This window comes from Phoenix dactylifera, chromosome 8, assembly GCF_009389715.1.
Source record: "Phoenix dactylifera cultivar Barhee BC4 chromosome 8, palm_55x_up_171113_PBpolish2nd_filt_p, whole genome shotgun sequence".
NCBI classification, from domain to species: Eukaryota; Viridiplantae; Streptophyta; class Magnoliopsida; order Arecales; family Arecaceae; genus Phoenix; species Phoenix dactylifera.
Genome location: NC_052399.1, coordinates 14,329,757 through 14,354,719, shown reverse-complemented (window position 1 = coordinate 14,354,719; position 24,963 = coordinate 14,329,757). Strand labels below are relative to the sequence as shown.

General features: G+C 39.7%; 2 protein-coding genes across 2 annotated transcripts; one reads left to right on the top strand and one right to left on the bottom strand.

Annotated features, from left to right (window-relative positions):
* The first annotated feature begins 2,266 nt into the window (after window positions 1–2,266).
* Window positions 2,267–6,592, top strand: LOC103706017 (myosin-binding protein 3-like). Its single transcript, XM_008789950.4, has 4 exons — window positions 2,267–3,814; window positions 3,940–4,125; window positions 4,201–5,565; window positions 5,932–6,592. Exons 1-3 carry the CDS (start codon window positions 2,623–2,625, stop codon window positions 5,541–5,543), a joined length of 2,721 nt encoding a protein of 906 aa, XP_008788172.2. The 5' UTR covers window positions 2,267–2,622; the 3' UTR covers window positions 5,544–5,565; window positions 5,932–6,592.
* Window positions 6,593–19,287: 12,695 nt separating this feature from the next.
* Window positions 19,288–20,990, bottom strand: LOC103696136 (WAS/WASL-interacting protein family member 3-like). Its single transcript, XM_039128986.1, has one exon. It carries the CDS (start codon window positions 20,747–20,749, stop codon window positions 19,580–19,582), a length of 1,170 nt encoding a protein of 389 aa, XP_038984914.1. The 5' UTR covers window positions 20,750–20,990; the 3' UTR covers window positions 19,288–19,579.
* Between the last annotated feature and the right edge of the window lie 3,973 nt (window positions 20,991–24,963).

The following is a 24,963-nucleotide window of genomic DNA, read 5'->3' as shown; positions in this document are numbered from 1 at the left end:
TCCTTTCTTTTGGGTGGGTCACCTTTGGGCTATGATTCAAGGGACACACAGTAAGAGTTCGGCATTGATGGCTGCTGTGTAATTTAGGGTTCGTGTGGCCAAAGTAAAGAGCTTTCCCGAGCTGTAGGGCAGTCGAAAGAAAGCAAAAGTTGGATGAGAAGGACTCATGAGGTATCCCACAGTGCTCGGATTTTATGCAGACCAACTGCCTCCATCCACCATCATAGCGAGTTCCAGTTAACAGCTCCCTCCTTGTTGATAGCTCCAGTGCAATTCCTCGTAATTTTATACATTGCAAGCTAAATTGTCTTCCAAACTCCATGACGAGCTCCTTCCCCCCAGAGCAGTCCAAAAGCTGGTGCACCAACTCGGTGATATATATGGATCCTAACAATCAGTCGGTGAAGCACTGGTATTTATATCGGATGGAACGTCCATTCCACTCCGCCTAGTCTTCGATGTGTCATAAGAAGTTTCCTTCTTTTTTTTTTGTTCAGTAGCTATATTTCCTTTCAGTTTCTCGTCTTCTTTTCCTTCCTTTTTTCTTCAGTATTTCTTGTACTCCCTTGGGAGCAAAAAGTTTTTCGGTTTGTCGATCCATATGGTTTGATGGAGCTCTAAGTGAGCCAAGTTTGGGAGACATGCCAAGAAAACTATTAATGGCGGCAAGAGCTGTTGGTTGAGATCCATGCATATAGGTTGCTTGGCGCAGGTTCAATTCATGGAAGATGCGAGCTAGTTTGGTTCATTCCGAGCAGACCCATTTTAGCATGAATGCTTCAACTCAAAGTTTTAAGTTGTTTTGCACTCGACTCGACACCGTTTGGTTTGGTCCAACATTGTATGGGGTGTGGTTTGGCATAATTAATTTGAGCCAACGATGGCCAATAGTGCTATTGTATATATATATCTAGTTTGCTAAAACAGCAATAAAAATGGAATACATTGTATCTAAATCACTATGTCCATATCATGCTAAGAAATTATCTCAATCGTCCAAAATCTCTCTCTCATGCTTCTGGTCATGACCATTCGCACCCTTCATGTGAACTTGTAGCAATTTTTCCGTCATGCGTAATTTTATTTATCTATTAACTTAGCCTTATGTTGATTGTGCATTCCATGCTTCGCCAATGCGTTTTGCATGCATGCCTAATGCCAACCAAGGAAGACATGTTGAAGAAGGAATATATCCATGAAATCACAGTTGCAATGTGCTTAAAGAGGTGAATAGTTATGCATAAAGTATATTTCTGCTGCTCTTTAATAGATAGATTATCATCCTAGACACCAACCTAGCAGGAGAATTTCTGTTCCTTGAAGCATTTGACGTTGAATGAGAGGCAAGCATCGTACTACCTTGCGCCGAACACTTGCTACTGTGAATACTAGCCTTTCAATCAAAGGGTTTGCTTTATAAAGATAGAGATTGGAAAAGATAATCACAATTTTGGATAATATTCTAAAGTGTACTAAGATAACTAACAATTTAATAAATTTTCAGAAGGTAAATAAGATTGAGAAGCCCGGTGAATATGGTAGCAACTGAAAAACCAACTGATTGGACGACAGGAAACATCATGAATAGATATTTAAAAAAAATAAACTATTTACACTTAGAGTATGTTTGGTTCGCGATTAAAATTGAAATTTAAATAAAAATTAAAATGATCTGATGAAAATCAAAATTAAATTAAAATAAAATTATTTTTAAGAATTAAAATAATTATTATTTTAATTAAAATGATAGTCTATCCAACTAATTAAATGATTAGGAACGAGTGGTAACACTCATTTTCATTACTATTTCATATTCCAACTACCTCAGCCAAATATGCTGCCAAAAGATTGGTAAGGGTTTTTAACAGTTTAGTGCTGCTTTATTTTGAAAAGAACAGTTCTCCTGATCTCTTAAACTCCGCACCATCATCTTCTTGACTTCTTTCATATCCTTTTCCTTGTTCTTGGTTTAACCACACGATTAGTCCTTTAATTAGAATTGGATGATAGTCCCTCGGTACGACACGCCCATGGAGGCAGTTTCCAATTCCATGTATTAGTCCGTGGGTCCCACGCTACTTGTAAAGTCATTCAATGTTATTTTTTAAATTTTATGGGTACAAATCATCGAAAACTTATAAACATTTAAGTGTACGGTAAGCCCATCTTTACCAAAAATAAACATAATTAGACAAAATAAAACATTTCCACGGTGGTAAGCAATCCATTCTTATTCCCTCTCTCTCTCTCTCTCTCGACACGACCCTTTTATTTTCCCTTGGGTCCTCGTACCCACCCTCCTCTTTCTCCTCTCTTGACGAGAGAAAACTTTCCCCTTTTCTCTCTCTCTCGCCCCCTCCTCCCATACCGCCACCACCGCCACCTTCCAGACTCTACCATTCCCTCACTAAAGTCGAACACCTCCTGGTCTTCATTGGCATACTTCTCCCCCTTTTCTCCTCCTCTATTCCCATCTCCAGTTCTCCATTAAAAGACCCTCCCTCCCCCTTTATCCTCTATATCCATTTCCCTGTAGATAATATCAAAAAGCTCATCCCATCCTAATTCCAATTGCTATCCAATCTGATCGAACCCCCCAAGATCAAAGAAAGAAAGGGGTCCATGGCTGCTAACAAGTTTGCAACCATGCTTCAGAGGAACACCCACAGGATGGCGGTGATTCTGGTGTACACCCTTCTGGAGTGGATCATAATCGCCCTCCTCCTTCTTAACGGTTTGTTCGCTTATCTGATCGCCAAGTTTGCCGAATTCTTCGGCCTGAAGCCCCCCTGCCTGTTTTGCTCGCGGGTCGACCACCTTTTCGAGCCCGGCCGCGGCCGGAGCGCCTACAGCGACCTTCTATGCGACGCCCACGCCGCCGAAGTCTCCCGACTGGGATACTGCTCCAAGCATCGGCGGCTCGCCCAGGTCAGCGACATGTGCGAGGACTGCTCCTCGTCGCGGCCGGCGGAGGCGGACCGGACGGTGGCGCTGCTGTCCTGGATGAAGAGGAGCGAGGAGGGGGAGAAGGATCTGAGGTGCTCTTGCTGCGATGTCGTCCTGGAGAGCGGCTTCTACTCGCCGTATTTGCTCCTGAAGCCTTCTTCTTGGGGGGTTCTGGAGTATGCCCAGAAGGGGAATTTGGTGGCGGAGATAGCAGAGGACTGCGAAAGGACCGATGAAGGTGCGAACTTTGATCGAGAAAGGGATAAAGTTGCGATCTTTGATCAAGAAGCGGTGGAAGAGGAGAAGATGACGTTGCGTGATGACGGCGGTACAGCTGAGGAGAGGGAGCAGAAGAAGGATGATTTGGGCGCTCTTGTTTCTGAGCCAGAGGCGGAGCCAGAGCTAGAAGGTGAGGCTCTAATTCAGTTCTTTGAGACACGCCCTTTGGTGGAAGATGCTTCTTTGCAGGTCCTGACTCCGGGTCCGGGGAACATATTGGGCGAGGTGCGGTTCCTTCCAGTGGAATTGATCGATTCCATGACCATGACCAAGGGCTCTGTTTTGTCTAAGATCGGCGAAGAAGATAAAAGAGAGGTTGGGAATGATCAAGTTGAGATAGATGACAGGGCTCTTGAAAGCAGCAGCGCTCCAGAAGAGAAATTGGCATTGGCTTCAATTATGGAAAAGGCTGATGTTGTTGAAATGTGTTCTTCTGTGCCAACTGGTGCAGAGCCTGAAGGGGATTGTTCATCTGATCATCAGCAATGTGCTGTTTCTCAAGAAATTCCTACTCCAGCGAGCCTGCAAGACAATGTTGATGTTGAAGTGGAAGAACCAGTAGCTGTTGAGGATATTGCTGGACCGCAAGGTAAATTGTTCATTCTTAGCAATTTAGCAAAGATAGTTAACTTTGTTTTCATGAGATAGTATAGTTGGTCTTTTTAATTTGGCCACCATAATCTTCTGAAACATGCATTTTATTTAATAATACAGCTTCCGAAGAAGACACTAAGGTGGTTGAAACAGAGGCTAATTGTGAGGTATCGATAGGAAGTGAGATATGTGATGAAGAACATATTGATCAGGCCCATTTTCATGAACCCATTTCTCTGTCTGTGGGTGTGGGTGTAGAAGATCAATGCTCGAAAAGTTACAAAGAAGCCATCAATAAAGACCAAGGTAACTGAAAGCTTCATCTTCCTAGATCTTTATAATATCTTGGTCCTGATTGCATTTTCTTGTTTGAAACCACAGCAACTGAAACTGAACCGGTGGCTACCATTGCACAAAGTGGAGACCGCCTTTCTGTATCTGGGGAGTTTAATGAGGCTGAAGAGGAGAGAACACCGGAGACACCAACTTATATTGAAGGTATTCATGGTTTGCATAAGAGGTTCATGTTTGAAAGGAGAGAATCTGGCACCGAGTCTGTAGATGGAAGCGTTGCCAGTGAAATTGAAGGAAGTGAACCATTGACTATAGATCGCCTTAAAGCTGCTCTGAAAGCAGAACGCAAGGCCCTGAGTGCATTATATGCTGAATTAGAGGAAGAGAGGAGTGCTTCCGCCATAGCTGCTAACCAAACCATGGCGATGATAACTAGGCTTCAAGAAGAGAAAGCTGCAATGCAGATGGAGGCATTGCAGTATCAAAGGATGATGGACGAACAATCAGAATATGATCAGGAAGCTTTGCAGCTTCTGAATGAATTGATGATGAAGAGGGAGAAGGAGAAACAAGATTTAGAGAAGGAGCTGGAGATCTATCGGAAGAAGGTTCTTCTTTATGAAGCCAAGGAGAGGAGAAGGCTGGCAAGGAATAACAAAGCCAGTGGTAGGAGTGGAACATCTTCTGCTTCTTCAAGTGCTGAAGACAGTGACGACCTCTCATTTGATTTCCATGAAGGGGACGAGTGCTCCTACAGCCTTAACGAAAGCAATCAAAACACTCCCACTGATGCTGTTTTGAATTCAGGGACAGATGACGACACTGCAAAGCATCTAATTACGCTTGATGAATCCTTGGCTGATTTTGAAGAAGAGAGGCTCTCCATACTAGAGCAGCTCAAGGCATTGGAGGAGAAACTTTTTACATTGGATGACGAAGACTCTGATAATGTAAAAGCTATGGAGCATCTCTCAGAAGAAAATGGGCATGCACCAAATGGGAAATATGAATCTCTAGGCGATGATGTAGACGATGTTGTGAATGGTTTCTCGGATGATTTGGATACAAAGGAAGAGCATCAGTGTGAGCAGAGGAGCACTGGTTGTAGAGGAAAGAGACTTCTTCCACTCTTCGATGCAATTAGTATGGAAAATGAAGATGGGCAATGCACTGAGCTTGCTTCAGCTGATAATGCTCCCAATCTTGCAAAAGAGCATATGAGGCTTGCAATTGCAGAGGAGGTTGACAATGTCTATGAGAGGTTACAAGCTCTCGAGGCAGATAGAGAATTTCTCAAGCATTGTATCAGCTCCTTGAAGAAAGGAGATAAGGGAATGGATCTCCTTCAAGAGATTTTACAGCATCTTCGTGACCTGAGGAGTGTGGAACTTCGAGTCAGGAATGCTGGTGATGCTCTTGTTTCACTATGACCAAGTTAGCACAAAATCAAAGGTAACTAAGTCTTTCTAATCTTAGCACAAAATCAAAGGAACACTTTGCTTCCAATTTTAACTACTATTTGTTGGTTGTAACAGGATGGAACTTTGATATTTTCTTATTATCTAGTGTAACCTATCCATTCTGCATCAATATTTGACATATATTCCAATCTTTAGTGCTATAAAAAAATGGTAAACAAAAACCCTTATGTTCATAAAGCATCTAGATTCTGGCACCAAGAACTCATCACTTTATTCTGGGGCTAGAAACTAGCAAGGAACACAAAAATTGGTAGTTTTGCAGTTATTTGAATTGAATCACTGGCTTTCAAATCTTTTTGCTTAACAATGTTCTGACGCAGCATGATTTGTTTGGTAGATGGATGCTGCTCGAATGAAGTCGACTGGTGGTGTTAAGTCCGGCCGCGATAATTCACGGCGATGAAGCCAATCTAAGGTCACATAGAAGAAGACCAGTGGTGCAAGAGAAAGGCTGCGTATGGTGTCATGTGAATGTTTGATCATGCCAGGCGGGAGGGATCCCCTGGTGCTCTATGTTTTGTTGGTTGCTTTGGCATGTCTTGTGGAAGCAGGCCAGGGATATAGTCTGCCTTCCAAAGCCCTGGGTTTTTTTGGGCTTTTCCTTTCCTTCTTTTCCCTTTTTTTTCCCCTGTGGGAACTCATCCCCTTCCCTGTAGGGCAAGGTGGATGGGGCAGGGAAGGGTGGTAGGTCAGCCACTCAATGATGTGAGTGTGGTAGAAATCATGGCTTGCAAAGCTGGACAAAGTCACATATTCCAGTGCCAGCTCCATGGCCAGGTATACAGCAGTTGGAAAGAAAAAGTAGGGTGAGTGGAGTTCCTTTTGTTCTTTTATTATTTTATTTCTTTTCCTGAGAGAGGGAAATGTAGTTGTATGATGCTCTTTGAACATGGGTTTTGCGTATATGTCTGATATACTTTGTAATGTTTGCTATCCTTTAATGCCAAGCTTCATGAGAATATATATATGTGTTTACTCTCTGGAGTCTATTTTGTATCCATTTAGCTTGATTTGTTGGTAGTATGAATGTTGCTAAAACTCTTCATGGTTCCATGAGCTTTGCTGGTTATGTCCTATCAGGACAGCACCAGCTGGCCTTCTATCCTCTTATCTCATGGTGGGACCGCCAATTTATAAGCCAAGGATGGTTTAGATATGGCTTCATTCCTCATTGCTTTCAAGAATCACGAGGAACTGAGCTTTCAGGTTGGTTCAAAGGGAGAAGGGGCAATGAGAGAAGCATCTAAAGCTATTGGATAATGCCAATTGCTTTGGCTTTAAGTATGAGCAAACGAAGCCTCTGTGTTCGATAAAATTTCCGCTTCCGCAAGCTAATTGGACCTAAGGACCTACTAATTGTATTTCACGCCACAAACGCTTGGAAAGGGACGCCGAACTGAAGTAGAATATGGGACTAGGGTCGGTCTCTTTTCATAAAACTTTTTATGGTTGGTGAAGTTTGCAGGCTCAAGGGGTGGCAGGCAGCTGAACTAGACATGAAGACTCCTAGCTGTACACAACATTTCTAATCAAGATTTGCCGTAACGGTTTGGTACCGATTTGTACAGACTGATACACAATATAGAAGATATACCGATACTCAGTATGCCAAATCGGTCTCATACTGTATGCATCGATATTGTAATAGTATGATATACCGGTATAGAGTCTACCGACATAGCGAACCTTGCTCTTAATTGTCTTCGGTCCTCACATAAGGTTAGGGGTAGGTGGGGGAGTTTGCTCCCAACTGTCTTTCAGTCCTCATCTAAGGTCAGGGGTTGCTTAGGTGGGGGAGTTTCTCACCCATATTCAACTCTCAACACGGCACGAGGTGGTATCCACGTTCCCTGGTTCTAGGCTTTAACTCCACCAAAAGGCATATTCTTAGGCCTGTAGCCCCACCAAAAGTGGATGCTTGGTGAGGGTAATTATTACGTAAAGAAACGAATAATCTTACTAGAAACCTTTTGGCGTACCAGATTGGACTAACTTACGGGCCATCAATTGGGCCTTAATGATTTGCACCACTGTTTCATGCTTGCGGGTTCTTTAAAGGACTTGGTATTATAGCCATCATGGCTTTCCAAGGTATCTCATGCCTTAAAAGGAATGCATGTCATTGCTATGCAAAGTTGGCCAACTGATTCCCTTGCAGTTAGATTGATGTCTTTTGAGTATAGATTCGGTTAAAGAACAGTGTAGTGATATTCTTCTCATGTGCTCCAAGAAAAAATACTATTACTTTTTTTTGACTACTACTACTTAATGAAAAACTACTTTGTCACTCATGTCAGTTAGATATTGTTTTATGTTGCTGTGATTAACACGAGGAAAAATGGACATTGGATCACTCTGCCTCCAGGAGTGAGGATTTTGGGAATGATAAGCTTCAGCAAGCACAAAGCTAATTGAAAAGATAAAAGTTTATGATGTTCGCAATGGTCATTTGGCGCATGAATTGCATTTTTTTCCCCCAAAAAACTCATCAGCTTGGTTTGATTAGGACAGAGAGATGAGATTGTTCATTGGCTATCGCTTGTAACTTCATTGTTAGTTCTCAAAGAATGACTCCTGAAAACTCTTGAACGTGCACTGATTGTCTCCACTAGCACATGGATGCAGCCCACCTTTACCCACTTCCCGTATCCCCACCAGTTCATAATTGCATTAGAGTGCGGGGAGATCTCCACCCAAAAAAAAAAAAAAAGAGAATAAATTATAAATTTTTTTTTGAGATTTACGTTTATTACATTTATCTCCAATAATTTGTAAACTTGTATTTATATCCAGTTAAATTAACTATGTTAGTGAAACTGTCTACCTTATGTGAAAAGTCGAATTACTTTTGGATGGCAAGAAGAATATACATATTTTCTTATATTCTTGGGGGATTGTTATATCACTTAAGGTTATTTTAGTTAGTTTTGAAAAAAAATTTAATCTAGTATTTGGGTCCTATTTATGGTTAATGGTTTGACAAATATTCTACTAAGTTATAAATTAAAGTGTTAGATAAAAATAAACTTCAGAGAGGGGAAGCATAGGTTTTTTAAACAATTAAGTATAAGTATAATTTACCCCTACTTTCAGAGAAATTTTTATAATTTTCTTAAAATTTTAATATAGACCAAAAGAATGGAGTTCGGGTAACTTGGAATCCTAAGTAACGATCCTTCATGTCAAGTGCGACACCAATGCTTCCTTAAGTCTAACTCAATGTAATGTCAGTATGAACCAAAATCTAATAGCAAGTTTATCAACACGTCGATACATTGTTGCTATTCTTGGCTGAATCAAAAGTAATGTTGTGCTCGCTCATACGCACAAAAAAGAAAAAAAAAATCATGAGGACATGGCACAAGTAATCAGAAAAAATCAAATGAAAATCTGCCATTATAACATTATGACAGCATGGGAACTTTGCAAAGGTTTTGTAATTGCACTATCATAGCATTATGCTGGAGTCAACAGGTGATCATATTTGGAAATTGGGCTGTAGCTAAGTGGAGGTCCTAAGGTTCCGATATTGAGAAGCTGTAATTTTAGGGTGGCGAACCTACATTTGTTCAATGAAAAAAGTGATTCACTTTGATGCTATATTGGAATGCATCAAATCTCGTAACTTATAGTTAGGTGAATTGATAGAAACTTGATCGAACTTTTGTCGGATAATTTGTCATATCTAGGCTGTATGTCGGATAATTCATTAAAGAAAAATACTGTGATGCTTTTCCAGCCAATAATGCAAGTACGTGATCTCCACTGATAGTGAGGTGACCGGAAGTACGGGTTCCAAAAGTTGGGTTTGTTATAATTAAATCAAAAAAAAATTTCTATTTTTTTCTCTCCGACGACCGCCATGCGATACTCCCCATGGTAGCAAAGCCCTTAACTAAAACCATATTAGCAGAAAGAAAGCCTCACATAAGATGAGTACTAATGGAATTGAAGATCGCCGAAGCTTTCATTTGATTAGAAGCTTCAATAACTCTTTAGCTCTTCCAAAACTGTTTAAAATCAGATTGCTTTTATAGGAAGAATATGATAATTTATTAGTCAAGGTAACGTAGAGGTTCTCCAAACCAGATTTGAAGTCTTTAATTTGATTTGCATGTTTTGCTAATATGCTTCCTGTGTCTGTAGCAACTAAGAAGGTACTCCTGATGATTAGAGAGTTTTGATCAGCATCTCTCCAAATAGCCAGCCATCCTAGTTGGCAAAATGTTATGGAAGTGCTAATCTCCATGAGGAAGTTATCTTCGTCGCATGGTGGTGATGTTTGAAAATGATGAATTGTTACAATAGGTGGTTACAAAGGAATGGTGTAGTTGTTGTAGCGGCAGGTTTTTTTTGGTAAGATAATCTATGAAAAAAAGATGCCAATAAAAATTTTTTAAAAAAAAGAAAAAGAAAAGTGCTAACGGGCGGCACATTCTTTTTTTGTTTTTCGGATAAATTGGATGGGCTAATTAATATAAGTATAGATGCATTCGTGGAAGGCAGCATACTCATTCTTACAAAGATCTTTTGAGCTATCGGCAAATCAAACATGATGCTCGCCGATAGGTTAAGATCATTGTAGTAATTATTTCGAGCTAAAGAGTTAATACCCCTTAAGAAGACAAGCATTGCAGATCTCAAATAGAGTTGATCATGAGCCAGACTTAGGCACAAAAAAAATTAAATTTTAAATAGATCCGATTCAAAGTCCGATTAAAACTAAATAGAGTTTAGGCTCGATCAGGTAGTTCGGATGTCAAGGAAGCATCATACTGTTGTCCCTTGGAACCAAACAGAAAAAGTGAGAGGCCAGATGGAGGGTTATTGACGAACTTGGAAGGCTTATGAAATTGCTATAAATCATGCTGTAGCGGAGTCGGTTGTTTCACCTGAAAGCTTAATCATGTCGTTGATTAACTCGAATGGGAGAAAAATAAAATGACAAAAACACTGCAAAAGAGCGTAAAAAAGTTGATGGGTGATGGACACTTTTGCAAGGCTGGAAATGGTGCCTCGTTGAAGAGGAGAGCTAAATTATTTGACTCCTCAATGATCCCGGTTGTTGTAGGCAGAATCAGGGATCCCATAATGAAATGTTGACAATTCCCTCCAACAACTCCTTTTGTTAAATTTTTGAGTCTATACTTCCATCAATATCCTAATTATGTATATACTTTGCAAATATTTATATGTATACCTTTCTAAATATCTAAAATTATATAATTATTTTTACCAATTTCTTATTTATTTGTATATCCTTATAATTATTTCTTTTTACATGTATATTTTTGTAAAATTTATTCTTTACATATACACTTTTATAATTTATTTTTTTTCAAACCTATTTTTATTAAGTTAAGGTTGTATACAAAGATGGTAAATTTGCGAAAAAATACGAGCAAAAAAAAAAAAAAAACAGTTTATAAGGATATAAATGTAGATAACAAATTTATAGTGTGTGTGTGTATATATATATATATATATATATATATATATATATATATATATAATGGTAAATTTACATGAATATACATTTAATTTCAGACGTTTATAAATACATACCTCCAAAAAAATAAAAATCTTTTTATTCTATCTGTTTTAGAGAACTAGAATTGGGTTTAGAGTGGGGTCAAACTCAAATCTCGCATCCACTCGAAGACTTTTTCTACTCAACCATTTGGCACCATCAACTTCAAATCAAGTGAAGACTCAAAACCCAAGGAAAGCCAAAGAAGTTTAATTGCTTAGGAGTTTACAGTGAACTCAATTGGGATCAAGCAGCCAATGAAATATATTCATGTCCCAATGCTAGGAGATGTGAACCTCCACTCACCAGACAAGTTTCAATTGATAAAAATAAGTTGGGGTCTTCGCAAGGAGAATACGGAGCTTGTGTTCTTAAAGAGTCATTCTGGTGGTCTTGGTATGGATGGAAGGAAGTTCGTGATGCGCCAATTAAATTTGCCTCTTTGATTAACACGTTACTTGATGAAAATAAATAAATTATCTTTATCAAAAAAAGAAATAAATAAATCATCGAAGCCACTTCTGAAGCAGGTGTACAAATGATGCGACAAAATGCACGAAGCCGTCATTGAAACCAAAAAAAATAAATAAATACTGAGAAATGCTCGTGAGGAAAACATGGGGAAAGCTTAAGCAGATTACATGGAAACTACTCAGATACCAGATAAGAGTGGTTCCTCCGTAGTTCGGAATAATGGTCTCCAAACGCTTAATATACTGGATTTTTATTGTGCTCGCGTGACATTTCCTGGGTGTTTCCTTAGTTTTGGAGAAAGATATCGACACTGTTTCTGGGACACCTGTCTCAAAAAAAAAAAAAACACTTCTCCACACGTTTTTCAGTAACCTATCACGAGCATATTCTTGCACAAAATTAAAACACAAGCATATTATACTTCTAGATAACAATCAATTGTTAAATGGTTAACTCATAAAATTGGACAACTAACGATTATTACTAGCTATGGGTTATAGAAAGCCAGTAAAATGGTATCTTAATCAAATAAAGGGGCGCTGGGAAGGGAAGTTTGAGGCAATGTGATATCAAGGACTGGTGCTTAACCAGGCAAGAAAACGAATAAAAAAACCTTCTTTCAAGTAAAAAGAATCTCCTGAGTCCCATTGTATGAAGAAAAAGATGCATTGCTGCAAGGCAAGCTGTTGAGATGCTAAAGCTAGATGAGTGACATAAAGTCATTTCAAACAAGAGGTGCAGAAAAAACCTTCAGCACGAAGATATAAACATGTCCAAACAAAATAGAAATTATTTGAACCAAAATTCATCGTTTCAATACAGATCGACAACCAACTATAGTTGGTTGACATCAGTGATTACAGGCCAGGGGAGTGGATTACAGCAAAATATATATCCCTCAACAAATAAAGACCCAACCCTCCATCATAGTCGAAGTTCTTCAAAGTATAGCTTGGCCGTTTCAAGATTCAGCAAACTTGTCCACACCAAATGAGAGGATACAACTTCTCAAATGAGAATCATCCACAATCCTAATGATGGTCTCACTCTTACTGAGAATTAAAGACATGAAGCTATTCAGAGGATCAAATTCCAATGCTGGAAAATAAGAAACAAATCCCTGAACACTAAAAAGCAGCTACATCTATATGTAACAACCATATCCCTCTAACTAAACATTATTGATGACTAACAAAATTCGCTAAAGATGACAATAAGCTGCTCAGCAGGAAGTTGTCAGAGCATTGTATCTGTGAAAGTCAAAATGAGAAAACAATTGAGCATCAATAGGAAATCCTCTCTTCACATATTCGCAAGAGATGGCCTTGGAACACAATTACCAACAGCGTGCAGAGAATTCTACGAAATCAGCTCACACTGGCAGAAATGTCTAATGCCATAACAAGACGAACTTGTTAATAGAATGCAACCGCAACCAGATATGCATAATCTTTATAGTTATAAAGAGAACAACAGAGCTAGCTTTCGAGCTAGTATATATACCTGATGGGAAGGGTTCAGCACACAAGGGAACATGCAGACAATCAGCTATTGTAGACAATTGACCTTTCAAAACTAGTCCAACTATTGCTCAACAATCTTTTTGCACATGAATACTTGTTCATTTTTAATTTATGGTAAGTAGACAGAAAGGCAGAAACTGTCATAATTGTTACATGTAAAACCTAAATTCATCCCAACTAATTTCAGAGCAATAATGAAAGCAATCAAACAGCAACTAGGACATCTATATTATCAGTTCAGGTCAAACCTTTCTGCCCTATTTCTGCTAACTCTATGATCCCCACCAACCAAAAACATATAATATTTAAATTATGTATCTGTCGGACATTATCAAATGCACATTTTTTTTAACTTCAATTCTCCATAGCATTTCGAGTTCCAAATGCAAGGTGATGCATTGGTAGATATTCTGCTCCGTCTGATTTGACCCAACCTCATTAATATATTGAAGGTATACAGACTTGAGGTTGGTTAATAATCAATAAACAATGCTCTTCCAATCTTAAAGTGAATGAATGGATAAGTTCTTCAGCTCTAGCTGTCAAAATTCTGCTCCAGCCAAAACAGTCAAACATCATGTAATCTCAGATTACAACCGAAAGAAACAGAAAAATATTTAATGGAACCCAGGTTAACCAGACACCTGTATCCAACTCTGGAATCCGTGTCAAGTATGTAACCATATTGATCCATGCCAGACACTTGCATTTCGACAATGAGTATGACCTACTATAATAATGTCAATAGTGAGCTTTTAATATACAGTGTCACCCCACACATACACCAAACATGCTGACATCGGCGACTACTGGAAATCGGGAACAGGTAAAAAGATGGTCCAACAATAGGGTCTATGTACTTTAATTCCATCCAAACATTAAAAATCAAGAAAACTAAAGGAAAAAGAATCACATATATAGTGTGTGTGTGCAGATGGCGGGCGCGTGCACACACACACAGGATTACTACACAATCATGGTTCAAAAGCGTGATTCAGTTTCTGCCAGGCCAATGAATTTCAGGATCAGAAAGTTTGGTGGTTTTGAAAGTTCTAATTCCAGTTCAGGCTAAAACATATCAAAACGAAAATCTATTCTAACTTTGTGCACTTCGGTTGTCTTTTAATACTCCATTAAAATTTAGCAGGGGCTTGGTTTGCACAAATTTCAAAGAATGGATATGAGAAAAATGTTCAAAAGAAAGTTTCTTTCAAATTTCTTGCAATTCAGCATCTATATGACTTAAAACAATGAAATATTCTTAGAACTTGAAAGCTTCGAGCTTAATCTTGCAAAAGTGCTTCACAAAGGCTTGATAAATTAGGCACGAGCAAGCTCAAATAAAAAGTTCGATAAAAACTTGAAAACAAGGATTTAGGCTTACATTTGTCATTGTGGCTAAAGCTGACCAAAACTATTGAAATTGCACAATAAAGCATTTGATATCAGTTTTAGGGTTAATCAACCTATTTGATCCAGCTAAATGTTTCATTTTCAGCGAAACAAACCCAATAAACAACTATTCGATCTTAGTTGTTTCAAATGTTAAGCCAGCCTCTTACCAGAATGTTAATGATTGCGTATTTGGATTCCCCCCATTAAGAAGCATTGCAAATTTTTGCTCCATTTGGGCACCACAAGTCCAAAAGTACAAGTCAGGCCTAGTGGCAGAATATACAACAAAAATATGACAAAAATGCATACACAGCAGTGTAGGGCAATCCTCTAGATTGGAGCAAAGATGAGTCCAAAAGTGAAAAAGGTCCTATTTGCACAATTAGAATAGGCAAAGTTTGATCAAGGAAACAACTCTGTTCTTGCACCATATACAAAAAAAAAAATCATCATTTTTATTTGCTTTATATGCTAAGTAGCACCAGAAAACAAAAATCATCCAAAAAAGAAGGAATTTCATGTTATTCTAAGTAATCATTAGTGTCCATATGCCAAAGAAGTGTATAAAACAACTCTCAAGCATGCATAGGTGAAGCCTCTGACCACATTGAATACAATTATTATGATTAGCTACTAAGATTAAAAAATGAGAAAAAAAGACAATAATAAAGACTAGCAAACAATAACAAAGACTCTAGTGCTTTCAGTCATACAATTAAATGACAGTATCATATAAAACATTTTTAAGAATTAAACTCCAAGTCAATGCTGATTATGACCCCAATATGTCATTTAACAATTTTAAATAAAAAGTACATGTATCGTGAAAGAACATGCTTTCCACTGAACCATATAATATCCATAATGTCAAAGATAACTGTTGACATTGAGGCCAGCTATACATCTCATCTTATGTTATCAAAGTTGCAAATCAGATATCCTTTCAATCATCAGTGTGCGCGTGTCTGTGTTGCAAATAAGATATCATGAGGCAACTACAGATTGAAGAAATAAGAATCATATGCCACTTTGAAGATCTGATGCCCATTGCGGGCCACCAACTTACTCGCTTTATGTACAGCAAAACCACATCCAGCCAATAAACTAATATGCCAGTACCTTCAAGATAGTTTTATACAGTCCACCTAAATGATTAATTAAGCATGAGTCTTATATATTTCAAGTGTTCCACAATTTAAAGTTTAATAGCAAAAAAGGATGTCTAAAGAAGTTTGCAGGCTGCGCAAGGCTAAATTTACTAAGAAATACGATTCATAGCTAAGCTTCAACGATACTCCCTATTTTCAATGCTAGAGAACAATCAAATGAACCAGAATACTTCCCTTCTGTAAGTAATTTCATAATACCAACACCATATCTAGTAAAATAATACTTCCCTCCAGGTTTCAAAATCAGCTGGCAATGCAAAATCACATAAAGTAATGGGAACCTGCTGCCACACATAATACTTAGAACAGTTAACCAAAGGTCATACTCCTAGCATTATGAGCCACATGTGAACCCATGGACTTTATGGCTTGCACGCTGAATACGCTACCTTGATTCGCCCTATCTAATTAAGTGCTTCAGAAAGGTTGTCTATGCCTTTTGTCCGGTACACACCTACCATTGACGGTCAAGCGAGAATGTCGGCTTGAGCAATGCAAACATTGGTGAGAATCTAATGCCCCAAAAATCTAAGGGTTCCTCCGCAAGATTTGTCCACGGAGGGTGAGTCAGGGCCTAAGATCAAGCCGAAAGGCATAGTCGATGGACACCAGGTGAATATTCCTGTACTATCCTTGTTGGTCCCAAGGGACGGAGGAGGCTAGGTTAGCCGAAAGATGGTTATCGGTTAACAACTATAGGAAGGCTATATGATTTACAGTTTACCTTTCTGGAAAAAAAAAACTAAGGTAATTTAAACGAACAACAACTACCAAATAGCTCATGATTAAATGACTCACTTTTCCAGGCACTAACTTGAAATGCACCTATTCCAGAACATGAAACAAGAAATACGGTAAGTTTTTCATGCATAAATAATTTGAGACTCTAACAAAGTGCAACAAATATGACAATTTTTTACCCTTGTAAAACAATATTATATTTTGTCATAAAATCAAAACCATAGCCATAACTATAATTAAGAAGCCTCACTATTTGTTTAAATTTGTTTTGTAATCATTCTTCAGTAGAAATGTTAAATTTGCAATGAAAGAAGGTTTTCAGATTCCTTTCTCACAAAACACATATACAATTTTAACTTTTAAGACCCTTTCTACCCTGTAATAAAGTTTTCTCATGTAGAGTTGAACTACTCTTTGTTAGTAACCCTGGTCACAGATTTCCCTTATGTAGCTGAAGATGTTGGCCATTCAACCTAATTAATCAAGATCAAATTTAAAAAAAAAAAGTTTTCCAAATCTTTCATACACTTTATAGCAAATGTTTGTATTCTTGTGCATAAATCAGCATCCCTCTCATGTTGAACTTTAAACCTAGTCTGTTATAAAAATTCTGTCAACATGTAATTATATTTAAGCATTCCTTTTATCAATTTTACTATCTTCAATCATTCAATATCAAACAGATAAATTGTACTGATAATGGCCCTTTACCCGTTTTTCCATTCATTTATTCCAGACTTATGAATTTTCTCTTGCTTTGATTTGGAATCCTTGGATTTGTCCTTGACCAAAGGATGGGTCCTAGGACACTGAAGTACAAATCTCAAGTGATACGTGTCAAGTAATTGGTTTTCTGATAATTTGTAAAATACATATGCTTGGGACAAGGAGGATAAGTCATGAAATAATAATAATAAATATTTAAATGATAATGATGATAAAATTTGAATTATTAGTTCTGATATTAGTATTAGAAACCGATAGTTTGGGCTCCTAAAACAAGGCACCCTTGTGGCAATCTATTTGATTGTATCAAAAGGCCCACTGAATTGGGATTCCCTATGGGCCGGGTAATTTCAGGGCAAGTAGATCATTTATCATTTCGGGGTAAGAGGATGAGCTTCAAGAGAATGATTCGGAGTTCTTGCAAGGTATGTAGCACCAAACATGAGATAAATCTTCCAAAGAACAAGGCTTTTTTTGAATAAACCAAATCATTTGGGGCCCTATGGACTTTTCCATGTTTTCAACATTTTTTTTCCAACTACAAAAATTCTCTTGGTAAATTGATGATTAATTTTGAATCTGTGATTGTATTTGTGTTGGTCTTCTCTTAGCTTCATTATGTACAATGAGCTACCTTAATAGGTTTTGCAATACTCAAACATGCGTCTCTCTTGTGTTTCCATAAGACAATTGTCAATGAAATGGATATGGTCTAGGTCTTTTGGCCCAATAGGTGATTAAAGGGGTAGGACGCATTGATCAAAAAATTAATAAATTTACAAAGATACGTATAAGACTCAATGAACAAGGAAATGATATTGGATCTTGAATGCGATAGTTGCCACACAACACTAAGCCAACCATCCATCTGGACCACATTGTCCACATTGAGAATTTTAACTATTTACCAATAGGTAGAAAGTTTTGATTTGAGAGAAACTATTCCATCTTAGATTTTACTTGTTACCTCAACTAAATCTTTTCTCATTCTGATTATTTTTTATCGCAAGTTAACTAACTCAAGACATAAATCCTATGACCCCTAGGTGCTTTGTACATTTGTCACCAGTCTAGCTAATATTCTCCTAGCATAATACCATTACCTTTGCTAATGTCACATAAATTCTCCCTGGAGTCTTTAAAAAAGTGAGCGATTATCCAACAACAAAATAATCCATAAGCACAACTCTAGTTCTTTCACTATGACATTGGGTAAATTTATTCAGTATTCAATTAATCTCTTCATTCTTCATTGCAACAATATTTATTTTCCAAGCCTCCAAATTGCAATTTACAAGCTATTTTTTTGTTTCAACTAATTCCCCCCTTTTCCATATTCATTTTTTATTCCTGTTTATCATTCAACTAATTTTCCTCCTCACTCCCATATCATTTTGTTAATCCCAATTTATTATTTTTTTTCATGCTCCCAAGACATCAACGAAAACTAAAATCATGTGCAATGACATCTATACTAATATATAATGTGAAAACTCATGTGACGGACATCCTGTTGGACGTTCATCTAACCATCTCACATGATCATGCATGAGATAGGAAGTCGAGAATAACCATAAGGTTAAGAATCCAAATAATAATGGTTGAGAGTGCAACTACAAAAAGGAAAGATGGGAATGGCACAATCATTAAGGAAAATTGAGGTTTGCAATATTGTTAATAGAATCCTAAAAAATGTCAAAAAGGAAGAAAGATTGAAAATTGTAGTTGGACCGAGTAGAGAAAACATCTATGTCCATACTAGCATATCTATATCTATACCTATATTAATATACAACAAGAACCACCATGACAAATTAACTCCACTATTGGACACTCATTGACCATCTCATGTGAGATGAAAAACTAGGATTAAGCATGTGATTAGGATACCTAAGAAAAAAGAATGGATTAACACTATCATCAAGGAAAGTTAGCATTTGCTTTATTATTAATAAAGCATTTTTTACAGTCCTTTGATTTACATATTGCTGCATCTTAGCTCTCTCTCTCTGTTAGTTAAAGAAGTGTAAAAAGTAAGGACATCACATAAACAGATGATATCCCATTTTGAGCTAAAAGGAAGTGATCAATATCTACACCAGAGAGCCAAGCATTCACATGAACTAAGATACAACTAATTAAAGAATGATTATATAATTCAATTCACTGTCATTAGCAGAGATTTCCTTCAAGGAAACTGTTTGCTTGAAACAATCATGCATCGTTAGCTTGCTAGAAAATCATCAAAACTAGACTTATGCTAACAAAGCATGAAAATCAACAAACTATAACCATGGGTAGAACGATGTACAGAACCCCAAGACCAAAACGGGAAATAAAAACATGACTAAAGTTCATATAGAAACCCATAAAGCGACCAAGCCATTCTTTTTACAGGATAGCAAACATTCACCCATTCAGTTCAATTCAATTCTTGGTCGCAGTCTCAAAAACCAACCTCAACCGCCGGGCCAGCACATCCATCTCCGCAACCCGCTGCTCCCGCCACCTCCTCAACAGCTCGCTCTCCTCAGAACCAGAAGCCAAAGCACCGTCTGGGCTTGCAAGAAGCCCCTGCTGGCTCAGAGTCGTCTGTAGCTCCTTCAGGCACCCATCAAACACATCCAAGATGGTTCTCGCTACCAGATTTCCTGGCCCCTCCTTCCCAGCAATGTCACTGCTCGCAGGCAAAGGCTCTTCCTTTACAAGCACAGGGTGAATATCGACCAGATTGGCGTCATCAAAGAAGCTCTTTTCATTGACAGGGGGGGCGGGAGGCGGAAGGGGAGGCGCGGGTTGGGCGGGGAGGGAGGGCGGGGGAGGGGGAGCGGGAGCGGGAGGGAGGGAGAGCTGGGGAGCTGGGGGGGCCTCGGCACGGCCGCGGCCGGAGGGGGCTCGAGGGTTGGGGCGGCGGCGCTTGTTGCCTCCGCCGCCGCCGGCGGCGGCGGAGGCATCGGGGGAGGAGAATGGGGAGGAAGAGGCGTAGGACGGGTGCCAGAGGCGGGTGCAGAGGTGGAGGAGGTCGCGGTCGTGAGGGGCGAGGCGGGAGGGGTCCTGGCCGCGGGCGATGCGGCCGGACATGATGCGGAACTTCTTGCGGAGGCGGCGGAGCTTCTCGGAGAGCTGGGACCGGTTGTAGGGCTGGGGCATCGACTCCGAGAAGCGATCGTAGAAAAGATTCAGGTCGCGGGGGAAGACCATGCCCTGGGACCAGCAGCCGAGGAGGCCCTGTAGGAAGCGGATCTCGTCGGACTCGGACCAAATCCGGTGGAACTTGAAGGGCGGGGAGCGCAGATCGCCTGCGCCGGCGGAACCTCCCGTTGCGCCTTCGATGCCGGCCGCAGCGGCGGCGGCCGATCCGTATTCGGATTCCTCGTCGTCTTCGGCGTCGTCGTCGTCCTCGTCGTCGTAGCCGCTGTCCGGTGGGAGGACAGCGAGGGGGGCATCGGCTTCGGGCTGGAGAGCGAGGGGTAGTGGGTCGGGTGTGGGATTGGGGATGGAGATGGGACTGGGGTTGGGGTCAGAAGAGGACTTGCGCTTGATGGGGAGTTTGCGAGCGGCCGATTTGATGTGGAGGGTTGGGGTCGGGGTGGCCATGGCGCGCCTGCTTGCGCGCAGGAGATGGGATGGATTTGGGGCGAGGGTTGGGGGAGTAGGGGTGGGGTGAGGCAGGATAGCGGGGGAGTGAGATTGGATTTGGATCCGATGCAGGGGCGAGGTCGAGGTCGAGGTCGAGGTCCTTGTCCGGGTAGGAGAAGGGGAAGGGTGGGGTTATTAGGGATTGGGGCGGACACGGAGAGGAAAGCGAGGCGGCGAAGCCACTTGTTGGTGGACCAGGATTTGTATGTGAGAGCGCAAGCGACTCGGAGGAGGTTTTTTTTTTTTTTTTTTTTTTTTTTTTTTTTTTTTTTTTTTTTTTTTGCTAGTACGGGCTAATCATACCCGGCGTAAGCGGATAGACCCAATAAAGTCAAAAAATAGAATACCTCGGAGTGCCAAGGGCAGCTCCTCATCACCATACCATAAGGTACCTCCGGAGTGACAAGCTACAAACGCAGCTACCCAATCCGCAGCACCGTTACCTTCACGGTAAATATGCGTGGCCTGAAAGACCCATCCATCCCTCGCCATGGCCCAAATATCACGGAGCAAGGGGTGGTCACACCCGCCACCCCTTGGACCCCCCTGGATCCAACTAATAACGGTGGCTGAATCATCCTCCAGGATGATAGACCTGGCCCGTAAGACGCACCGGGCATAGCAAAGGCCCGCCCAGGCTACACTCAGCTCCGCGCATGGAACTGAAATATTGAATAACTGACTGCCACCAGCAGCCACGACCCTGGCAGACGGATCCTGAATAACAAAACTCGCGCCTCCCCTCGTACCACCATCCAGAACAGACCCATCAAAGTTGACCTTAAGGAAACTCGGGGGTGGGGGTTCCCAAGTGAAAAACACCGTACGGGATACTGCCGAGGCAGGGTGGGAACCCCAGATGTCCCGAGCTGTCAAGGTCTCTCCAACAGGAATGGAGTAACATAACTCAACCGCCCGAGCGCAGGCACTCTCGACTACAAATTGCAGCGACATACGTCGTTCACCAAACAGGCGAGCGTTCCTGGCCAGCCAAATCTGATAGGCAGTACACCTCGCTCGAATAGCCGCCTGACGAAACACTAGGGACTCTGATCCCTGACGCATGGCCTGTAGGAATAGGTCCCTACATCGCCATACCACCTGTGGGACCCCTGCCAGACGCCAAGTAGCCCTAGCCCATGTGCACCGAAACAGGGCATGGTCCACCGTCTCGATTGCACCACAAGCCCCACACACCAATGGGATCCTCACTCCCTGACTGCCGAGAACAGCACTCGTAGGAAGACGATCCCATACCACCTTCCAGAGGAACAACGCTAACCTCGGGTGGAGCCCCAATCGCCAGATCCAGGCACAATCCGGGCCAGGCTCATAAGCCCGCCTGAGGATACGGGAAAGATCACCCATCCTAACCCGGGACCTGGTCAAGAAACTCCACACACGTACATCAGGTCCGCCACTCTGTGGTAAAGGAAGTGAGCGAACCCGCTCCGCCAAATGCTGTCCGAAGAATCAGGCCAACCAAGTCTCATCCCAGCCAGCCACCCCGGGGATCATGAGGTCACAGACTCGAAGACCCTCCCCAGCCTCGACACTAACCGTATTCGGCCAAAGCCGCAGAGGAAGGCCGTAGGAGGCTCCTCTTCTCCTCTTAAATAAAAACGTCCCATGGGATTATTATTTGTATAGTCAAAATTGTTGCCGATCTATCCGGATATTTAATTCAAAAGACTTTTGAGCTGATTACAGCTCTGTCTTTCCTGTCCTGTCCTCTCCTCTACTTACACGTGAAATCATAGCCGTCCAAACAGATACAAACGGTAAACCTCATGTAGTAAGTTATGTGCCATGTCCAAACAGAAGCATGATCCAAATCAAATCAGGATAGAAGAAAACTCAAAAAACACAGGTCACTTAACAAGAAAATTTGATATTGGACTGTTTAAAGAGAAGGTATTTTTTGGGAAAAAACTAGATATTATTATTAATGGAGATAAGTGTCATCAGTTCAAAATAAGGACCAGTACAATTCATGGACATTTGTCAGGGAAAAATAATGATGTGAATGAAAATGAACAATTCCCCACTTTTTTTTTCTTTTGGTAGTTGCATTTATTTGAATTATTTATGCACTATGCTAGTTGTTCTTTTCCTAGAGGTTTTTGATGAAGCCTAGCCTCCCTTGTATAAAAAATAAAAATAAGCAATTAATAGTAATCAAATCCCATGAATTATAGTAAAATTAGCTAGTGAGACCAAGTATTTTGCATACATTATAGCCTTTCTTATAGGCATGATGAATTTTGCTTAAGGCCTATAAAATACATATGATACATTTCTACAACTAATTTCTAGTATGTCCCTCCACTTTTTAGGAATATGGAGTTCTTTTCCTCTACTTAAAAAAAAAATGAGGTTGATAATATTGTCCAGCAAGCCAACAAACAAGTTTAGCATCAAAGAGATTCTTCTTATTACATGTGTGTACCTAAAAAGTTAAATGGAGAGCCCAAAACCTGTTCAAAATTTTATTAGTCCTAGCTAAGATGAAGTTTTATCGAACAGTAGTATTTTAGAAAATTTCAACACCTATTGTATGTTCTAAAATGCAAGACTTAGAAATACAAGATTTGCTTTATGTTGGAAAATGACCATAGATTTTTTTTCGAAGGCTTGTAGTACAATATTTGCATTACATGCATTAATTTTTTCAGACAGTTGGGCATATAGGAGAATTTGTAGAATTTTAACACCCACATTATGTTTACATAGGCAACTATGCAGTAATGCCCTCTTGAAGGGCAAGCTCATAGAGTCGAGCAGCCAACAGATAGGGTTAATAATTGTTAGTTTGTCATAAATTTGTAATTTATGTTCTTTGTTACTCTCCGCTCCAAATAAAAAAAAAGACATCGAACATTTAATGCAAAATCAAATTTGTAGAAAAAAAAGTTACCAATTTGGAAAATAAAAAATGAAAAATGTTAATAGTATGCATAACTCTCTATAAATAATTACATAAAATTTTGCAGCACACCGATACAACGCCACCCTTTGCAGCTCTCCACCATAAAGATTTACAACTTTTCGGTCTATTAAACACTCAATTTGTAAAAGTTTCATGACATCGAGGAACTGAGGATGCACATATGAATTCGAAATTTTTTTGATGCAGCAAATGGCTCACAAGAGATTTTTTTTTTTTGGACTGATATTTAGAGGCTTATATGAAGCATTGAATTTGAGTATTTCAACATATGTACCTTCCACCACATCAAGCTTTAATAATCCAGCCTGTAGAAGTTGCTACGAAATCAAAAAGCATAAGCCAGCAAAGCAAAGTCAATACTCAGTATACTGCAATACCATGTATTTTTCTGCCTTGCGGAAACTTCTTACATGTCGTGGGCCTGTCCATTATAAAAGAAGAGGACCAACAAACAGTATACACCAATGCCAAAACACTCAAAGGAGGACAGAAAGGTGCTATGTAGAGCTATGATGCAACTAGTTGGTAAAGAAGGCCCATGCCAAATTGCCATTACAGTTAAAGCAACAATTGTGCCCATTTAATCTTGTTCGCAGGCAAGCAGTTGGGAATTAATTGAATCTTTCAGCTATGCTGATGGTCACCTGAATTCTAGTACGTGATTAAATAACTACAATCTCAATTTCACCTTTGATTACATTTGACTAATTTTAAAGCATTTTAATCATTTCCAGGATGCATGTAGAAACCTCAATTAAAAAAAAAAACATATTTATATTATAATCCTGCACCATATAATTAGATTGAATTTCATGAGACCAAACTCTGAATTAAGTTCAACCTTTTTATGAACTCTAAGTTAACCTTCAACTTAGTAAAACATAATCCAAACCTACCAAAACAATTGTGCTGATTTCTTGTTTTGATATAATTTATTTGGCATAGCATATTTGCCACTCTCATAATTGCTAGTTTGACGCAAGACACTAAGGTAATGATTCATAGAAATGGACCCTCTTGATGTGTCATATCTTTAATCAAAAGTCGGGATAACTTTGTTTTTATAGATAATTGTCCATAAAAAGCGAAGTTACTAAACTACCCCCCAAAAAAAAGAGCTACCAAATTGAAACAGATAGAGAGCTTGATTTCGCTCAAAAGAGAGAGCTTGAATAATTATAACAAACAACTACATTAAAAATTAGGAATAACAATAAATATA

What these genes read in the sequence shown, in the direction of transcription:
- LOC103696136 (XM_039128986.1), bottom strand. Translation starts at nt 20,749, where the DNA reads ATGGCCACCCCGACCCCAACCCTCCACATCAAATCGGCCGCTCGCAAA.
- LOC103706017 (XM_008789950.4), top strand. Translation starts at nt 2,623, where the DNA reads ATGGCTGCTAACAAGTTTGCAACCATGCTTCAGAGGAACACCCACAGG. An exon ending in GGATATTGCTGGACCGCAAG is followed by an intron (nt 3,815 to 3,939) that starts GTAAATTGTTCA and finishes TTAATAATACAG; the next exon opens with CTTCCGAAGAAGACACTAAG. An exon ending in AGCCATCAATAAAGACCAAG is followed by an intron (nt 4,126 to 4,200) that starts GTAACTGAAAGC and finishes TTGAAACCACAG; the next exon opens with CAACTGAAACTGAACCGGTG.